Genomic DNA, 20,794 nt, shown 5'->3' with positions numbered 1-20,794 from the left:
AAGGAAAGTGCTGAAATTATATTCCACTAATTACAATTTAGATCAGTAAGGACAAAACCCCTTCACTCAGTCTCTGATGCAGGGAATATTAAGTTCATTTCACCATACATAAAGTGAGAGAACAGATAATCTTCAATTATCAGCAATCTGAAAGATCACAAGAAGGGAAGAAAGCAGATATAGAGATTCTGCCTAAGTTTTAATAGCTTGGATACAGATTTATTTTATCTGGAGTAGCTTTGAAACACATTATTCTGTGGAGTACAATAATGAAAGACATCTAACCTTTCCTTTCTCATCCATCTTTAAAATGTGATCACACAGTGCATGCCATTTTCATAAATGAAACATCTATGCATAATGCAGGAAAACACCAGCTAATAATTATATATCAAGACTAGCTCTAGAATTTTTTTGTATGGAATAGTTAAAAAAAAAAAAACTATGACCAACCAAACTGCCTTTATTTTGCCAGTGATAGGTTATAAAGCATTCTTTGTGCTATTTGAGTTAGACAGGTAGTTCTTTCTGTTAATAGGATTGCAATTCTTTCAACATCCTTTTAGATCAAAAATCTCCAAACTACTGCAGCTGAATAAAAATTGCTTTTCCTGTTTGTTCTTGCTTTTGCTTTTCCTGTTTGTTCTTTCTTTTGCTTTTCCTGTCTGTTCTTTCTTAGCTCTTTTCATTAGCTTGTCTGTAAACACCTACTTTTGTCCTGTATCTCTACATATTTTATCTCTTGGATATATCAGATCCTCAGGTATGTTGGCTTCATGTACATAAGAATGCAGGTCACTTACATCATGAATGCAGGGACCAGTGCAAGTATGTGGGAGAAAATTATTCGCATTATAGGGCACAGAAACAAAAATATTGAAGCATTCCATATGAAAGTACTGACTTTGACAAGACTGTGAAGGATAAACTCTGTAGAGATCAATGTTGCATCCAACAGGAATGACAAAACTGCTCTTGTAAAAGCCGAGGTTTGGCAGCAAAGAATAAAGGAATAAAATTAGTCTTTTTCACCTGTCTGTAAGAGGTGTTATGACAAGCCTGTCAGTACAGCCCAAGAATTCATTCTGGTATGTGAAGCTCACATCAGTGATCTTAATCACCATTTTATCAGAGTCTTCATTAAAATAAAATCTACATTGTTTCAGCCACTCAAAGTCCGTAGGGCTCTTGATATGCATGCAGCACTAAGAAGAGAGGGAAGACAAGGCTGTGGCATTCATGGTTAACATTTACTTTCACATTTATATTATGCCATCTAATTAGTAGATTCAAAGGTATCACTGCAAACACAGTGGAAAATATAGTGGATAGTGGAGAATCTATCTGGATTTTTACCACAAAAATTGCTAATGTATTATTGTTCAATCGCATACTTAGGCAGAGGAACTTCAGGCTTTAGACAAGTGTGTCAAAAGTCTAAATACAAATTTACAGTTCATAAGCCTCAAAAAAGAGTCATTTCAGTTTAACCTTAAAATTGCCATTCCTTTTAGTCCTCTGTACCACTTTACTTTTGCATTAGTCAGAAGTACATAATGTGATATTTGTATTATGATATGTGATTTTATAAACTGCTATGAGAATTGTATGAAACCACATGCATATTGGGAAAAAAGATATTTCCTGGCAGTGTCATGGTGTTGATACTATCTAAGGAATTCAACAGAACTGAGAATAAGTCACAGTTGCTCTATTGAATATTAAAACAGAATTTTAAAAAAATCATTCTATTTATATCTAAAAATTACATTTTACATAAAATTATTATATTAGAAACAAATGATTCTACAATTAAGAGATAAATGCCTGCCTATTAATAATGGGCCAAAACTCAATAATTCTTTATTTGGACAGCTTAATTTCAGAACCAGGTCCAGGACTTCCTATAGGTAAAAGGTTTAAGTTTGATCAAGCTAAATGCTTTAAGTTTGATCAAGCTAAATGTTTTCATTTTCCTTATTTTAGCATTCTGTGTCAGCATGAGAAGGTGTAAAGTGAATAAAGAAATCCCTAAGTAATAATTAGGTATGCTATTTAAAGTAGAGCAGAGAGAATACCAGCTTCAACCTTTTTCCTGTACTATAACTCTATATTCATTTTATTTACTTGTAGAAATTCATTATGCAGTCAAGAAAAAGGAAAATTACTTGCAACAAAATGTATGAGGAAAAAGAAGTCCTTAAGTGATCATGCTACAGAGGAACTATTAACTTTAGTGGACCAACATGAAACATGACAAAATTCTGCTACTGCTTGAGAAGAGGAAAAGCCACTGAATTACTTAAAAAGAAATTAAGACTTGGTTGAAGCAGCATCAGCACTTTTATTCCAGGACACATAATCATTATAGTAATGAAATTAAATGTTTATCTAATGAGGCAGGACTTCATAGGTATCATAATATTTTCTTATCGTTTCTCATTGTGTTATGTGGAAAACCCCTCATAATTCATTGTTAATTTTTTAATACTTACAAGACCATCAAAAATGTCCCTCTGATGCACATGAATAGTGATTAATGTCTCGTATTTAACTCGCTCGTATGGACTAAGGTCTTTTGTTGTCATATCTATCAACATGTTCAGAAGATCCAGGAAAAACTGGTTTGTCTTACGCATAACTTTTTTATCCTGCTTGGCAAGAGTCAAAGCTTCTTCTGAGTCTCTTGTCCAAATCATTTGGATTCCCAATAACCCGACCTTAGGAAACACAGAAGTACATGCTTCATAATCTTTTGTATTTCACCTAAAATGTACATTCACAGACACAGAAAAACTAAAGAAATTTTTCTCCTTCTATATGTATAAAATTACTTTTTATGCATTCATACAGAGGTCATGTTTTTTGTGTCCCAACCTCATTCATAAACAGATAGTTAAGCCTGTACTTCGGTCTTGTAGATACTGCCTACAGTGCATTGCTTATACAACTGCTCAATATAATTTACAGTATATATAAAAATACTATATGCAACAAATATACTTTATATAAATAATAACTAGCCAGTGAATAATTAATGCTTCCATTTGAAATATTTTTATAGTCATTCAGAAAGCTTTTATTCCATCTCCATCAACATTCCTGATCACAAGTGAAGCTTCTCCTAAAAAATATTTTTCCTTCAACACTACCTTCAGTTTCAAATCTTTCGCAATATGAGCAAACATACAGTTTTACTACTTTTCCTCCAGCAGCCAAGTATTAAGCTTGTAAAGAAATAGTGTTAATTTCATTACATTAATTTATTGTGTTCAGCATCCTTTTTAAACAGGAACTTTAGGGTAAGTTATCTTCTTTTGGCTTCAGCTATGTGAAACTGAAACTTAAAAGACTGAGATGATTCAAATAAAATTAGATGCTAGTTCTGTATTTAACACTGGCTGCAACTTTGAATGCAAAGACAAGAAAAAAACCTGATACATATCTGGGAATAATTCTTCATTCATTTAACAATGATATTACCTGGGCTGGATAAGTAGAAAGAAATTCAGTAATCTCAAAACTTGTTTCCTGGATGTCCATAGCTGCCTGGCGAATAACTTGATGCAGTGATAGCTGGGATTCCTTCAACAGAGAGCTGAGCCAAACTTCAACATTACCTTCAGCCATTACAGGTCTAGTCAGCTCTACAGTCTCACCCTCTCGTGAACTGATTGACAATATACGATCATATATCTAATAAAAGAAAAAATACCTTGTGTTTATAGATACATTATTTATCTTTACAATAACTCATATTTTCCTGCAATCACTCCATTACACTGATATAAGTAACTAATAAATTATATCAACTTGTTCAATGAAATGTAAAGACTATTAAATCATTATTTTGCTATGCAGAAAGGCTTTAAACAGAACACTGCCATGAACAAGGAGACAAAACCTAATATATTGACAGTTCCTGGATCTCACTAAAGTTTCAATGGTAATCCTGTCCCATATGCTCTAGAATGACCCTGCTTGAGCAGGGAGGCTGGATCAGACTACCCACTGTGGCCGCTTCGAACCTGATCCATTTTGTGATTCTGTAACATCCACTTTCCAGTCACAATAAAGGAAGCCTTCCCCCATTATTGGTGGGTTAACAGCCAAACAAAACATACAGCCTTAGAATCAAAAATAATGAAAGCAGAAAAGTTAAGGAACATGGACCATCAAAGGAATTTCAAAAGCATGGGGAGGTAATTAGTTTCTAAGAAAATGCATACATAAGGAGAAAATGTTGCTATCTGTTCTTGTAAAAGGGATAAGAAAAGTGTTCTTCAAACACTGTGTGTGAAGGTATAGTAAAGGCATGTCAGAAACAGGAGAGACAGTATATATGCTTTTTCTTTCAATCAAAACATGAATGGCAAAATACAAACGCAGGCAATGTAAAGATGTAAATAAGCTCATAAAGATTAAAAAGCTTATTTGAGAGGAAGCCACAGAAAAAAGTTCAGTACATGGGTGGATTTCTCTGAAATTTAAGCACTGGTGTAAATTTTTGGTTTGCTATTCTACATGAAGTTTTACTACATCATAAATGAGAATATGAAACAAATCTTAAAGGAAGAAAGCCTACTCAGCATCAAATAGTTACTGAATAAAGTAGAACAGCTGAATGCCTTATGCAACCAAGTAGCTCTCTAATTTAGCAAGTATCAGACATTAATATAAAGGAATGTAACATTGAGGTGTGGGCAGTACATACCCTTTCATGGAACCTGACGGTTTTAATGTTGTCAAACACATTCAGCAGATGTGCCTGTATATTGTGAGAGTTCGATGCCTGGCCAAGAATTTCTAAGAGAGCAGGATCTGATACGAAGAAGAATCGTGGAAATAGCAGGCGCTTTTTCTCCAGATACCTGTATTTTTTAAAAATTGGCAGAGAAGCCAGGAGGGAGTAGATGGTAAGTGATATGGGTTAATTTATACATCCTCTCCTCTATAAAAGCGGTATTTCTCACAATTAATTATACAATTTTTAACTGTAGCAATGACAATTTTTAATCCATCATACAGTCATGTTAAGCATCTGCTTTAAAGCCACTCTCTTAGTATCAGAAATCATTTTATGGAAAACTTTTATTATTTGCTATAATCTAAACACCAGTAAAAAGAAAAGAAACTAAGCAGAAATAAAATATTTTTACGTTAACTCTTTTACTTGCTATTTACATCTCTCAAGCCAAATGTCTCCCAGATCTGTGAAAGGCGTGAATGGGATACACAAATCTAGACTGCCTTCTGGATTGAATCTAGACTGAAACCAGCTTTGGTTTCAACAGAGACAGACAGTGAATGACGCCTTAGTCACAAATCAAGTACTTATCCATGAGTTGGTTTCTTTGGAGATGTTGTATTATCCTGCTAACTTGTTTGCTCAGTTCAACTGCATTCATAGTAGAATAAGAACATGATCTTTTCAAAGTTCTTGGGACAATATCTGAGCAATTGCTTTTTCCCCAGTTACACATGCACAACCATCTGGCCAAGAACGTGATCTTGTAGTAATCTTACCCTGTGAGCGATTTCTGACAGATTTCAAGCTGTTCCAGTAAATGTGGCAATAACTGTCCCATTATTTCATCTCCAACACAGCACTGAACAACATTGGGTGTTTCATGAGCTCGAGTCATGATCCTCACCCAGGATTTATCAATGTTAGAGAAACGCTTTGCTTCCTGTTGAAACATGACAGTGAATGTAGAATGAAAGAAATGGAGGAAGGAAAAAAGAAGAGGGAAAAGGCATCTGCTTGCAGAACCATCACCCAGCAATCTCAACAATAATCTTCTCACTTGTAATCATGTCTTCTAGAAATACTTCAGCTTAGACACAATTCTTTCTGCTTACACAATAGAGCTTATTTTATACTTGGCTGTCAAGCCTGCTATGTACTTCCTCTTACATTTCTAGAGAAAAAGACAGAAAACTCATTATATTTGAATTGAAGCTTCAAATCTGAAGAATTTATTTTTCTAAAACTGAAGTTCATTTTTCATTTGAAAAGCCATGCAGAAAGTTTAAGATAAGGATTCTAAGATACTACTATGCTAGTAGTAAGTACTACTACACAAGGCTACTACTAGGCACAATGTTTAAATACATTTTAGCTAACAGCTTTACAATCTAGAAATCAGAAGATCAAACAGATCACATGGTGCTATTATTCTTTCTCACACTACGTCTTCCATTGGCACTGCTTACCTAATTTCCTAGCAAGACCAGTTTTGTTAAATATTAAAGAAATTAATTTTTTGTTACTGCATCAATTATGACATCACAGTTACATTTTATTCTTAAAACGTTGATAAGCAAACTGAAAAAAAGGGCATGTCTAGAAACCTTTGGAAGTTGTCTTGCTATATCACCACCAATAAAAACAGCTTCTAAATAAATCCACAAGTTCTGCACAGTCAGCCAGTTCTCAATTATATCTGTTGTGTTGGAAAGATAGTGCACCCATTTCTGAATCTGTGTCTTGAATGGTGTATTGTATCTACAGTGAAAAAAAAAAAAAAAAAAAAAAAAAAAAAAAAAAAAAAAAAGAGAAGAATTTCTTTATTTCAAGAAGAAAACAAGACTCTTGAAAACCAGTGTATAAGTCACAGGATGAGGACTAGTTTTTATGCTTAAAATTTTTCAAGTTAAAGTATAAAAACTTAATTCAGCTTGTTGGCAGCTCTAAATCCAATCAGTTTCAACATGCTGCTGTTTACACAAGGTGCATAGCACAGCTCTGATCCAACAGAAGTGGAATGGGAGCAAGACTTCAATTTCACTCTATGGTAAAGAGACTACTCAACATCTTGAAAGCTGCAAACTCACAGAGTTCCCGAACTCTCCTAAACTCCTGCTTTTGAGCATCTGCCTGATGATCAGGCTCTGTCTTCCTTATTTATCTGTGTCTTTTGGCATGTGAAACCAGATAACCTGAATCTCACTTTAATTGGGATTTTCAACACCTTTGCCATGAGGCTACTCTGCCCCTACTCTGTCGCAGGGGCAGAGTAGCAGTGCCTGTCATGCCCATATTATGCCTGCCATAGCCAAGCAGTGTTCTCTCTTATGTCCCCACTTTCTTGCATCAATGAAAGCTTTTCAGCTGTTTATTCAAAAAATCCAAGATGCAGCTACATATTTTCAAAATAACTTATTGAGGGGATAAACAAGATACAATAAGAACTAGCCCCAAGAACAGTTCAAGGACAAGCAAGCTCTTAGGTTTTATCTAGATGTTTCTTTACCTTCTTATCTGTGATAGATTTGTTCACTAAAACAAAGCCTTTTGCTAATATTTTTATCTCTCCCCCATCTCCTCCCTCCCTTACCTGTTACTCATGAGAGAACCAAGAATCATCAAGCTGTCCTCCAGCGTAGCAATCGTTTCTGATGTGCTGTCACCTCTTAAAAGAAGCTCCCCACGAGTTTTAAAGTTTGTAAAGATAAACATCTTGTTATCCCATTCAGCTATCACTTGTTTTAACTTCTGCTCAATGTCTCTCTCCTTCACAGCACTTATGCAGATAGCCTTTTAAATAAACAGGACGTCAAAACAAGATATGAATCCTTCAAGTCCCTGGTATAAGAATTTAGCTCTTATGTCCTTTAACACTAGGTAACATTAGGCTCATAAGTATTTAGTGGAAAGGTCTACAGATATACAAACACCATAGCTAATAATCTGTATACCACATCACAATTTAATCAACTCTGGGGGGAATAAAATAATAACATAGTGAATACTTTTCATAAGTTTAATGTCACAAAGCAAGGTACCTTCACAAATGGCATGACTTAAAAAAAAAAGAAGTTGACACCACAATATATTTGTGTAATAATTTTACAAAAACCTGAAGTGATAGTTCATTTCTCTGTTCTTTTTACAGAAATGTTCTAATTTCCTTCTTGCTACTGATACTCCTATACTATACAAGCAGATTGTTGGTTTCATGTTTCCATATTTCTTCCTTCATAGTACCTCTATTTCCTCCTTATATCTTAGTAATGGAGCTTCCATTATATTCCTCAATTTGAATGTTTCACTCTCCACATCAAATCTGTGTTCAGTGAGATCCATAATCTGCTTCCAGTGCCGAGGCATCATTGTTTTACTTGACATGTGCTCAAGCAATGGGCAACATTCACTGAAGTCCTCTATGGTCTTCTGTAGGTCAAGAAAAGGCTGCCATTCCTTTACAGCACGAGGGAGTTTACGGCACCTACATGGAGATAAAGCAAGCTTTTTCAAAGAGTTTCAAATATTCTTTCTTTAAAGCCACATTATATGGTTTTAACAGCAGAACACATACCTTCCAAATTCAGGTTACCTTCAATTTGGAGTTTCTCTATGTGCTTCTCCAAGAAAATCTGTTTCCAGTCTATTTCAATAACTGATAGCTAGGTAGGCACCTACAACCTCCCCTTAAGGAGTGTAGCTGCATAATTTTAATAATTTTGTGCAATCTTCAAAATCAGTTGAAATGTTCTGCATCTTTATTTTATCTTTTGGTGAGACTATTGATATGCACTGCTCTGAGCTCTGGAAAAATCCTGTTCCCCAGGGTTTAATTCTTTAGTTTTTTTGATTCCTGGTTTGATGAAAAGTTCAGCTTCTATGTATACAATATAACCCATTTTGTAGAAAAACTATTTAGCAATTCACTAACTTGCCTTTGACATCTAGCAAAAAAAAAAAAAATCTGTCTCTCATGAACAAAAATACTACAATAAAAAGGTGAGACTTTCCTTCATGGACAAAATAAATAACAATTTTAACATATATTCCAAAGGAATTAAAAAGGTAGCCAAGAATCTGCCTAAGGAATAATAATACTCAGCATTTAGAATTTTTTCTTGATTTTATGACATTGGTAATGGATATACTTTTCAATTTAAATTCACATTTTTCATGCCTTACTAAATAAATACATGCTCATATATGATTATTGATGCTAACCAATTATAATCATAAAGAAGAAGTACTTTAGGCAACTTTAACACAGCAGCAGTTTCTCACCTGTTCTGAAATTCCATAAGTTCACTGTTAATTTTTTCAATGTCTAATTCCGACCAAAGAATATCATAGTAGCCACTGATTGTGTCAATGACACTGTTATATATATTATAGAGTTTCTGCAACAGATTCAGCTGCTTCTTTATTTCAAGCAGGTGAGGACATCGAGTAACTGGCAAACCAAAAAGATCTTCTCCACCTGTACAAGTAATATATTTCCGAAAGAGATTATCACATCGATTCTAAGAAAGAAAAAGAAAAAAAGTTAAACAAAATAGCTAAATAATAATAAATCAATTAAAAGTTAATAAAAATTACTAAATATTCAAGATACAAAATTATGATTCGAGCTGAATTAGACTAAAATCTAGGAAATAATAGAAAGATGGAGAGAGATAGTAACAGCTTACACTGTCAACAGTTTTGTCAACAATTTTCTTAGAAAAGTAACTTTTAGCTAGCTTGGAGGCACATCTTTAGAAGCTGACAGAAAAACCATTTACTTCATGTGGCACAGTGACAGAACAATAAATGCTAAGACTGCACTTGAAAGAGGTGAAGCATGACACACAAAGAAATAAAAAGGTGAATACAGCAAATTCTACCTCTCCAAGTGTGCTGTGCAAATCTTATTGACTGTTGAAGGAAGAATTACTACCATTAAAGCAGCAAAGAAAAACGCAATTTAATTGTCAATTGCAATATAACTCAGGGTACATAGTAGGAAGTCAAATGAATAGCAGTATGGGAAAAGCAGTATGAGAAAAGTATTAAAAGTTATTATTGCAGGAATAGATATTAATAATGATATGAAGACAGACTTCAACCAAAAAAAAAAAAAACAAAAAAAAAAAACCCACAGTAATGAACACAAGAATAGCCTATAGCCAAATACACTAAACTTGTAGGAAGGCACTCATCTGAATATTCTATCTAGCAATCATTACTCATTATCTATGCAGCCTTTCTGTTAACGCCTAAAAAATTTGGATTTTAATAGTATTCCTTGCAAATGCATAGAAAAATTCCAACATAGCTTTCACTTAGACAAAACAGGCTTTGCCAAATCAGTAACCCTATCTACCAATGAAAGTTCATTCAACTGCTGAGATTCCTTCTCAGAGCCTTTATGTGTTAGCTCACTTGTAGTAAGTATTAAGTTATGTCTTAGAATTAACAGCACCTGGAATATAGTAAGCCTGTCATTGGCTTCCTGAGGTGTTAAACCAACCACCATTGGCCCATTCTAAAAGGAAAAAAAAAAAAAATACATCAATTTAGAGAGTGAGACTAATCACAACTTATTTCTAATCAGCATTTTCTAAATGCTAACCTCAAACACTTTTGCAGCCTTCAGATCCCCTCCCCAGATCAGATATCAACTGAACCAAGGGATGACAGTTAATCTACTAGAACACTTTTTTAAAAGGATTTTAAAAATTCAAATAAGGCAACTAATTGTATTTTTAATGCAGAAACTTTTCATTACAGTGCAAAAGCTAGGAAGTCATAGCTCATTTTTTGAGTAAAAGTCAGCATTAATTAAAAGATGATGCAAGATTAATTCACCTTCATTCATTCTAATGAAAAAGAATGTGAGAGCTTAAGTCATTTGTACATATATCAGAACGAAAGAAGAGTTTTCTGATGCTAACATAATTTATCATTAATCCTAGTCTTCACATTTGTTCCTGATAACTAGATGCTTTTCAAAAACCTTAAATATCTCAATTCTTAATTTTTAGGAACTGATTACGAGCATTACTTACATCAGTCATATACAAAACATTAAACAAACCTGCCCTGAACTGAAACCCAAACACCATCTTAACAAGAATAAACCTATTCAGCAGTTGAGGCCCATCCCATTAATTAGTCAAATCCAAAACCTTTCCATGTTCCCATCTCTCCTTAAGAATTTCTCTAATATAATAAAATAGAAACACTTGCCTGATCATAATCAGAGTAAAACTGTGCACAGTCTTCAGTAAAAGTCTTCACAGCACTAATAAGCTCTCCTCTCAAGTTTGGCTGCAAAGCAACAAGCTCATCCTGCACTTCATTTGCACGGATTAGCAGTTTTTCCCAAGTGTAGTGCAACGTGTCCACCTTCTCTGTCTCTTCCTTGGCAATAAGTAGATTATATCTGCTCAACATAGCATAGGATTCCTGCCAGAAATTTGGATCAAGATACATAAAATGGTAACTTCAGTTAAGTTTATAAACATATAGAGAAAACATATATTTAAAATGCTAACATTTAAATTTTTTCAGAACGGAGAATGATTTGTTAGAAAAAGAAATTCTGTTCTTCTTGCATAGCCATTATCAAAATTGGGCAAACCAATACCAAACTGGAAGAAACATCTGCATTTTTTTCTCCGAGCATTGATTTCAGTTTGCATCACCAACATATGAACAGTCTATATACTGAAAACCCTTAGTGAATTTTCACTAAAACACAACTGACATTCACTTTCTATAAATTAGCACAGGGTAGGGTAGCAATAAACATGTGGCAGTTTCATTTGAAAATTTTTGTATGAAGTGGAATTGTTTCCATTCATACGTTCCAGTTTGATCAAATTGTAGCCAAATTGCAAAAATGGAAACATAACTGTCTACTCCAACACTATGTGGAAAATATGCCAATCTCCCGTTCAAAACTGAAGCATCACTTCTTGTGCCTCAGGACTCGAGGGTCCTGCTTGCAGAATTGGAAGCTTATAATGAAATTTTGGGCAATCAGGAATCATGAACATGTCTTAGGAAAAATAATTCTACTGAAAAATCAGAGGTGCATTTTGCCATATTATAGCATTCTTAAATAAATACTGTGGTCAGGAATGCAGAGAAACAGTTACCATCTGTTTTTTAGCCTGCCATTTGTCAGATGCTCAGTAAATGCATTCTATCACATTAACTTTTTTTTAGGAAGTCAGCTGCTTTTGTTTATTTTAACTTATACAGCTGATAAAAGCAATCAATCCCAATCAAACTCGAAAAAGTAATTAATCTGCTTAATATTAGCTTTTTACTCCTCTTAAGGCTTAGCTAAAGAAAAAAAAAATTAGGACTCTCATTCCTTTTCATACACAGACTTCTTCCACAAAGACGAAAAGATTTCTTGCATTAAATACCTGTATTCTCATCTTCCTCTTACCTACGTCCCTCAATTTCTACACTGTTCACTAAACATCCACATCTCACCTCAGCAAGTTTACATTTGCCCAGATTAGACTTTCACACAAAAAAAGTTTACAGGAACACAACAGGCCTGTCACTCAACATTCAACACATATTAAATCATAAATTTTCAAAGTTCACTGTTAACCTTTAACCCAGAAAATAACTGCTCTCTTGAAACAGTACCCGTACATGCAACATTCCCACTAGCTACCTCAATAGGGCCAATTTGGGAGTCAATAGAGATCTGTAGTTCTCTGATCTCTTTTAAAGCTGACATGGCTATTCTGATATCATCCAGGTCCGTGATGCTGCGATTTAACTTCTTGCCAGTTTCCTCAATAAAAGTCAAAATTGCTTCCATCTGTGTTCTGTACTTCTTATTGCAATGACACCCCAGCAAAGTCATCCAGGCTTTGGTTTCTGATCTCAATGCTAGCTTCAGATCAGCTAAAAATATTGAACAATTAATAGATATTAGATATTGTAGATATTTGTTAAGATGCACTTTCAATATTTTTAATTACATTTGTTCTCTTCAGTGCCAGTTCTGGTTTTTCGATCTAACCCTTCACATACAGACATGGCAAAATCACATGGACACCTTGAAGTGGTTTATAAAATTGCTTGCAATTCATGATTGCTTTCCTCCTATTCTTCTCAGAATTTATTATCTTTTCTACTGGAAAAATTATCTTAAAACATTGAACAATTAATAGATATTAGATATCATACATTTTTTTTAGGATGTACCTACTGGAAAGATGAAGTTGGTCTCCATACTTGTCATCTTGCTTATTTACCATTATACAAACTTCTGTCCTATACATCACTAATGAATTAGTTAATATTCTCATCTAAGTCTAAAATCTTTTCAAAAATTAATCTTTAAAAAAAATAACATGAGGAGGAAATTAGGAGTCTAATTATGAAAGCTGAAGAAACCAAGTTTGATCATAGCATTGGTGGAATTGTTAGATAGAAAGGGGTTCAGCTGTCTCACTGCATGCAGTTGGGCAAGGAGAAAAGTAACAAACTTATCATCTTACTCCCATGAAGTATGTACCCCTGGGAATCAGTGACAGAAGGATGGGCAAACATATGCAGGCGCGGTAATAAACTCCAGCTGAGCCTCACAGATATTCTTGTGTTTTGTTTGCAGCATTTATAGCCAAAACAGCAAACAGCCCTTCTCTCTCTCTTTCTCTTTTCCATTTTAATCTAGCTCACCCATCCAAAACTGCCACATCTCTCCTTCCTACTGGAGTCAGAAAGCACATGTCTCTGGAGAGAAGCTGAACTCTACCAGTGTACAGTGCAATAGCTCCCACGCAGACGTATTCAGGCTCAGAATTGATTTTCAGGTCCAGGTCTTGGAAATGCATAATTTCAGATTCAAAATCATAGAGTAATGGGTTTCCCAGCATGAATTTATCAATGGTTTCCTCCTTGTCCCTCTGCCATATATGGTGGTAACAACTAAAACTCTCCAAAGCTGTAAGAACTTCCTGAAAGACATTTACAAGTTCAAAGAAAGATTCTCAGCATCACATATATACATATAATTTCTTAGCAGCTGCTCATTAGAGTACACTACAAATTCCATAATGGAGCAGGTTGAAGCACCTCACTAAACAGAAGGTTGTTGGTTAATTTATGCTAAAGTTCCATTACTGATCACATTGTGCCAGAAACCCTATGTTCATCACATCTAATTTGTCAGATTAGTTAAAACATTTGCCAATTAGGTGAATCTTCAGTCAATAAAATCATTGGAATTAGTGGGAAGTAAAGTTTAAAACCAGGATGCAGTACACTTGTCCTTCCCTGCCATTTCTTGGGCTAGAAATGGAAACCTGAGCTCCAGGGCCCAACATAACAAGAAAAATTCATTCTGAAATAATGAAGCTATGAGACAATTTTTTTAACATTAATTTCTACACTCAATTCAGGTCTCTTTGATTTGAATATCATTTAATGAGTGTGAAAAAGAATTATTCTTTTGGTTCGCAGGAGTTCAGAAAAATGTGAGAAAGTTAAAGTTAAATCATCACTGCATCTAATTAAACAAGTAAATGAGACGAGTCCTACAAGAGATAATCCACATCATGACTTACGATAAATATAGTACATGCAGACATTTAAAGCTGGCTAAATGATAAAAGTTTACAATATTACAAAATACCAAATATCAAAATACCATGATAACTATCCACCATTATCAACTACTCAGCACCAGCCTGGTAGTTATGCTTTAGTACCACTGAAGTTACAAGGCCTTGAGTCAAAGATTTTCACATGGCAAGACTTAAAAGATTGGACCAGCCCCAGAAGAAACTGATGCAGAGCTCCCTAAAGTGCGGCGTGGGTTTTCGCTCTCCCTGGCTGCACGCGGCTCTTGGGAGCCCGGCTGTGGCGTAGCTTCCACGTGCTGCTGGGGTTTGCTGCCGCAGGTTCCCGGACACGGCTCCGTGTCTCGGGTGCATGGGCTGGCCAGCCTCTGTTGCCGTGTGCTAAGGACCCGGCAAAGAGGAAGGAATTTGTCCATTTACTCCGTGCTTGGCAGGAACGGTTTATTGGTCACGCATGGCACGGTTCGATGGAAAGACGCGACCACTCCCAGCACTCGCATGGGAGAAAATGGCGTCTGACTGCCGGCGGGATAGGGCTTTATGGAGGGGCGGGGCGAGAGGATCCATGGCCTGCCGGCCAATAGGGGCGGCTGCCGTGGCGGTGACGCCAGCAACAGCGACCAACCAGAGAGCCCCGCAGGGGCGGGCACCGAGCCGCGGGCTGAGCGGGATCGTGTGGCTAGCACGGGGTTTCCCAGGGCCGGACGGCAGGGTGGTTACAGGCGCGGCAGAGGGGTAAGAGACGGCAGCAGGATGCATGGGGGCAGAAACCGCGGGGGGGAACAACACGGGGGAAACGCGGGATTACAGAACTTGACTTATCTTAACATAAATTAAAAACCCTAATCTAAACCCAAACTCCGGGATGCAACACTAAAGAAATATAGTTTACTAAAGAGTGCATAGAATAAGAACAAGGCAAAGAAGTTATGCATATCCTTTAAGATACATCCTAAGCTACTCTAGCAAATCCTATGCAGCACTTTACAAATGCCAATCTGATAGCAAATTTTCCTCTAAAAACCTTCATAACCTCTTTGTAATGTTGCAGAAATCATGCTGGCTTACTTAGCTACACACAACACAACTACACTTAGAGTTTTTTATGATGTTTTAATTTACGCAATATTCAAAACCTCAAATCTTGGAACAGAGTACACTTAATCCATGTTACACTTTTAAAGCATATTTGCAAATTTTCAGCCACATGTTTTCCATCCACCATCCAAAACTTTTTCATTATTACATTTAATCACAGTTTTAAATGCCTACCCTTATTACCCAAGGATATTAGAAGTAATAAATCAATATCCCTCAGATAGTGATATCAAATTAACATCTCAATTGTCTTACCCCTTTTGTAGAATTGATGGCACTGCTGAGTACAGATACTAATTTAATAATTTCTTTGTTCTCTGAAACATTCTTGAAGTAGCTGTGGCTTTGCACTGCATCAGATGAACTGAGTGATGCTGCATCTGATACACTATCTATAAAAGAAGATTCAAATATAGAAGCAGGCTTAGGACAGACATACTACTTAGGAGAAGTAAATTCCTATAGACAAAACCGAATTACATATTTTTTCAATAAGCATGCACTTTAAAGTTAGGTGTTCTTAAAGGCAACTAGAAGACAAGGAGGCCAACAAATTCATAAATATTTCCATTTTAGTAAAATTGTTCCATCCAGGTACCCTGTCTAATTTGGAACAAGTTCCACACCAATCTTTCAAATAGAATCTTTCTTCTTCTCTTATCCCTCAATTCTGTATGCTTCACCTAAGTGATTTATTTATATTATCAGCATTTGCTTACTTATATATCAGCACTAAGCATTTTTATTTTCTGAAATACCCCACAACTGACAATTTGAAATACAAATTAACATTACTCTGAGAAGATGACCATAACCAGTCCCCAAAAAGGACATCATAATTTTTTATTTCATCTCTTGCAAGCAAAATTCTTAGTTTTGAAAGATTAATTTAACTTCTTAACCAGTTCAAGTATTACTGTCCAATTTTTTAGGCATATAAGAGAGAGCTAAGCTAAAAATATTCAAATGTAATTTTTTAGAATCTCGGGTACAATGTAGAACAATTAACTTGGCTTTATTTTAAAACATTTCAGAGAAGAAAAATCCAATCAAAGATACCATCTTAAATTTTCTTGAACTAATGACTGCAGCAACTTAATGTCTGGTCACAAAACAGAATAATGAAAATCCTTTTAGAAATTCTAGTCTATTCAATCTTTTACATAATCCTCTCTACACCAATATTGCAATTTACATAGACGTTTTTATTTAATACCAGGTATTGTGAAAATTCAGTTTACCCTTCTTAAAGGGTAAGCACAAGTTCTAAGATGCCATCTGAACATGCCAAATTACAAACCACATTGGCAAATCATGAAAGACTATTCTGTAGCAAAATGACTATAACTGTAACCAAAATATATGCTATAACCCAAAGCCTTAAAACTCTTCAAGAAGCCCCAAAAAATCCCCTTACTCAAATCCACAGAACAAGTGGAAAACCTGGTTTCTAACGAGAAAGAGATTTCTTCTCTGAGGCAATTTAAAATCTATGAGGTTGCTTAAAATCTATCAAGTCTACTGTTTTTGATGCATTTTGTAATTAATATCTTCCAATACATTCTGTATAAATCACATTTACCTAACATTCAAATTTACTGATGTCAGAGTTTATCATTACCATGGAAGTTTTTCTTTTCAGTCTCTTTCATTCCATCATCAGAATCGCTGTCTCTGCTCCCACTGCACAACAGAATAACTTTTCCCTCTAACACTTTCTCCTGAAGAGAGAATAACATTTATTTTTCATTTGCAGCAGTTTTGCACCGTTAATTCTAAGTAAGGCTGTTAAAGACACCAACCTTGGATATTCTCTCCTTACTCCAATGCCGAACTCCTTTCATTACTTTCACAATACTATCTACAGCTTTATTAAGTGTCTGCTGTACCTCATCCAAAGAGGGTGTCATGATGATATTAGGGATACATAGGTTAATATTAGTCCTAATTATAGGATAAGCACCTTTTTTCTGCTTAGACATATTGTGATTTTCTAAATAAAAGACAAAAACAAAACAAAAGGGCTGTTCATATTTTTTTCAAGACATCAAACCAGGCATTGTTTTGATATAAACCAACAAATATATCTCCTAATGTAGAGCATTGAGTGTAATTTCTGAAGGGAAAAATAATTCCTGATGTACTGCTAAACTCTACAGCAGCACAGATGAAAAGTAAGTGCAAAGCTATGTTTTCCATGAAGCTCCTCTTCAACTTGCTCTGTGCAGTTAAACTCTGTTTAGCACTTTAGCACACAATTTTCTTATCTGACTGGTACTCCCAGTCAGCATATTAAATTGGGCACAGAACCTCCTTAGAGTCTCATAATATTGTATGCCTTATAAACTATAGAGACCAAAGACAGCTGCCCTTATTTTTGTTTCTTAAAGGCATGAGACAATAAAAACACTTCAAAACAGTGTTCCATCACCATGTATGGAAATGTCTGAAGGCAATTATAGTAAGAGAAAAAAGACAGCTCTATTTTTTTTTTATAGAGTTTTATGTAAAAGGCAAGGTCAAACAGATCTTGTATAGTTATCAAGGTCTTAACTTGATAACTAAACAAGTTCATTTTTAACTTAACTTGTTAAAACTTTTAACAAGTTATCAAGGTCTTGTAGAAACTTATCTATCAAGACTAGCTCCAAATATAATATTGGCTTCAGAACAGTACAGTGAGTCCTAAGAGAAACAGCATTGTATTGTCACAAGGAAAAAAAAAAAAAAACTTTGGAAATAGACAATGTTATTGATTGTAACTTAACAAGACAGCTTAATCAAAATCCCTTTGTTTTCCTCTCTTTTACACTTGTGAGTCTGATTTATACAGTTATGGGATATTACATTGACATTTTTCTTTATATAGCCTAAAGACCAATGTACTACAATGTAGCCACCTAAGAAATTGATGGTGGAAGATGCATGAATGCGCTTGCGGATGGTCTCCAGAGTGTGTCGAGTGACTTTCAAAAGGGCATCAATATTACGATCATTGAAGTAAGAAAGCAGTTCATTGGCTTCTTCCTCTAACTTTTCTAAATCCATTCTCTTCCTCTTTGCTGTAGGAGACAGGCCAGCCCACATCTCACTGAACTTTTGTGAGGAAGTCAAGATTTTTGATCTTCTTTCCCCTTCTGTTGCTAAAACATCATAAATCCAGTTAGTTAAATATATGTAAGGGACTTGAAAATACCATCCTGCAACACCTCCACAGGTGCCTGAAATAATGTTAAGGAAGGGCAGAATTACTCAATTGTAATCTGCACCCCAGTGTAACAGGCCTATTCCTATCTGCCTTCTTATTCAGTACAAAATGGCATGATTATCATCAAAATTTAAATATTATTTAGTATCCTCTTTCTCCGGGAAGTCTGGCAATTAACCGAGGCTACCAAGTAGTTCTATGGCATGAGCCTTTTAACAGCCAAGTTAGATAAATAATACTGACCTATTTTGTAGATGATAAATTATTGTTACATTATTCATTATCCAGGCAAATTCAAAGAAAAGTCTTTAGACATTAGATGCTAATCAGTACTTCAGTCACCTAAGCTACAACGTCCCCCAACACAAATTATCAGCACGAAAAAGAAACAAACACCAAGGACTACAATACAATCTTCTTACCTGTATTTTTGTCCCTTTTTTCACCACTGGGTACAATTGACTTCTCATCTTCTTTACTGACTTGTTCCTCGGTGTCAAGTAACATGTTTATCAAATCATTAGCAGCAGCTTCCACCAGTGAGCTTTTTAAGTGTAAAGTCCGAGAACCTTTTATACAGAGCTCCTGTTATCAAACCAAAACAATATGCTCTTAATGTCACAATTCTCATGTCAATTTCACAGTCACAGCAGCCTTTATTAAGAAAAATGTCAAAGCCTAAGATTTGTGAAAAACCAGATCTATATACAACATTAATTTTAAATTTGTTTGTTCCAAAATACAAGATCAACAACAGATCAACAAGGCATCGTAAATGTCTTTCAGCATTGTTTTGGCTTCTTTCTCAAATCACATGATTCATTAGTTAATATCATTAATCAATGTTTATAATGTCTAGTTTCACTAAAAGGGTCCCAAAAGCAAGGGCTTCTCAATTTTCTTAACTTTCCAATGTAGACATGGGAGATTCAACACTTCTTTTGCCAGTTTACATTGCCAGTGTCTGTGCCATAATGAGTATTAGCCAACCATATTTCCCATTTACAGTTAAAAAAAAGATAAAAGGTACACAAGGTATATTTATTATTAAAATAAACACTAAATTATCAACTGGAGAGAGAAGAAATCAAAGAATGAGATTAAATAAAATTCAGAAATTTATTACAGTACTGTGCATCTTATTTCTCCAATGCTTATAATAAAATCAATTAAGTATGCTACAACTAACTGTAATTTTTATCTGCAATGGCCTTTTAATTTTTTACTTCATTGGTATCTCATATTTCACTCAGCTTAAACAAACATGACTACCTTTATTTAATTAAAAATCAATAATTGGAAATATTCAGCCATTTCCAAATTTTAAGATAATCTTTGGCCTTCCTAAAGGCTCTGTTGAGTTGAGAGAGAAGGCAGATGTGACTTGTAATATCACAGCAACACTAAAAGTATTCTGGGATTTTTTCACTGGGTAATTATTTTTGTTGCAGCAATTTCTTTAGAAACTTAAAGACACCTGTTAGGTGACAGAAGTTATTTCTAGTCCCCTCTAATTAAAAATTACAATAAGCTTACAAACTGTTACTATCTTCATTGTACCCATAACTGGGGTTCTTATACCACTTACTCTGCTAACTCAACTCAACTGGCTGTTGTAATTACTATGTGTATAATTGCTATGTAGCAGTTCAACTTTTCAAGTTACCATACTGTGCAGAGCAGGTTTTTTTTGTGCTCACTCTCACATATTTTTACCTTAGTGAATATACATTTTAGTATCTGCCCAATCAGGAAGGTAGCAGCAGGATCAAGAAAAACAGCTATGGATTGTGAGGCTTACAAACTACTACTCATTCCATATCATATTATTTTAACTTTTACTCTGTATTTAACAAGGTGAGTTGCTACAATGGCCAAAATAGAAAAGGTCAGAGTTAAAAACACTAAGATAATCAAAACTTTCATTTGTAATAGTTATTGCTACAAGAGGAAATGAATGGGGATTACCTACTTGATTTTCTACAGTCTTTATCAAACCAAATTTTATTTCAGGAGAAAATACATTAGACATTACAACCTAAAATGCAATACCTTACTATTGCCTCACAAAATTATTCTGACATAATTATGACCTTAATCAGCTTTCTAACCAATAATTTACATATTTATAGTTAATTACCCTCA

At 34.9% G+C, this 20,794-nt stretch overlaps 1 protein-coding gene across 1 annotated transcript in view; it reads right to left on the bottom strand.

Annotated features, from left to right (window-relative positions):
• Nucleotides 1–20,794, bottom strand: part of DNAH5 (dynein axonemal heavy chain 5) — a 120,644-nt gene that overhangs the window by 68,801 nt on the left and 31,049 nt on the right. Inside the window, exons 18-35 of the mRNA XM_053942412.1 lie at nucleotides 19,072–19,234; nucleotides 18,342–18,584; nucleotides 17,244–17,434; nucleotides 17,063–17,162; nucleotides 15,697–15,821; nucleotides 13,518–13,719; nucleotides 12,426–12,661; nucleotides 10,976–11,194; nucleotides 10,209–10,271; nucleotides 9,029–9,267; nucleotides 7,991–8,231; nucleotides 7,341–7,540; nucleotides 6,355–6,508; nucleotides 5,527–5,690; nucleotides 4,715–4,871; nucleotides 3,484–3,696; nucleotides 2,496–2,720; nucleotides 1,033–1,205 (exon numbers count right to left, since the gene is read on the bottom strand). Coding sequence (XP_053798387.1) covers nucleotides 1,033–1,205; nucleotides 2,496–2,720; nucleotides 3,484–3,696; nucleotides 4,715–4,871; nucleotides 5,527–5,690; nucleotides 6,355–6,508; nucleotides 7,341–7,540; nucleotides 7,991–8,231; nucleotides 9,029–9,267; nucleotides 10,209–10,271; nucleotides 10,976–11,194; nucleotides 12,426–12,661; nucleotides 13,518–13,719; nucleotides 15,697–15,821; nucleotides 17,063–17,162; nucleotides 17,244–17,434; nucleotides 18,342–18,584; nucleotides 19,072–19,234 — 3,308 coding nt within the window. The remainder of the gene's footprint in view (nucleotides 1–1,032; nucleotides 1,206–2,495; nucleotides 2,721–3,483; nucleotides 3,697–4,714; nucleotides 4,872–5,526; nucleotides 5,691–6,354; nucleotides 6,509–7,340; nucleotides 7,541–7,990; nucleotides 8,232–9,028; nucleotides 9,268–10,208; nucleotides 10,272–10,975; nucleotides 11,195–12,425; nucleotides 12,662–13,517; nucleotides 13,720–15,696; nucleotides 15,822–17,062; nucleotides 17,163–17,243; nucleotides 17,435–18,341; nucleotides 18,585–19,071; nucleotides 19,235–20,794) is intronic.

The sequence above is a fragment of the Vidua chalybeata genome, chromosome 1, assembly GCF_026979565.1.
Source record: "Vidua chalybeata isolate OUT-0048 chromosome 1, bVidCha1 merged haplotype, whole genome shotgun sequence".
Classification (NCBI taxonomy): domain Eukaryota; kingdom Metazoa; phylum Chordata; class Aves; order Passeriformes; family Viduidae; genus Vidua; species Vidua chalybeata.
The sequence above is the reverse complement of the archived record's forward strand: the minus strand, read 5'-3'. Positions and strand labels throughout refer to the sequence as shown.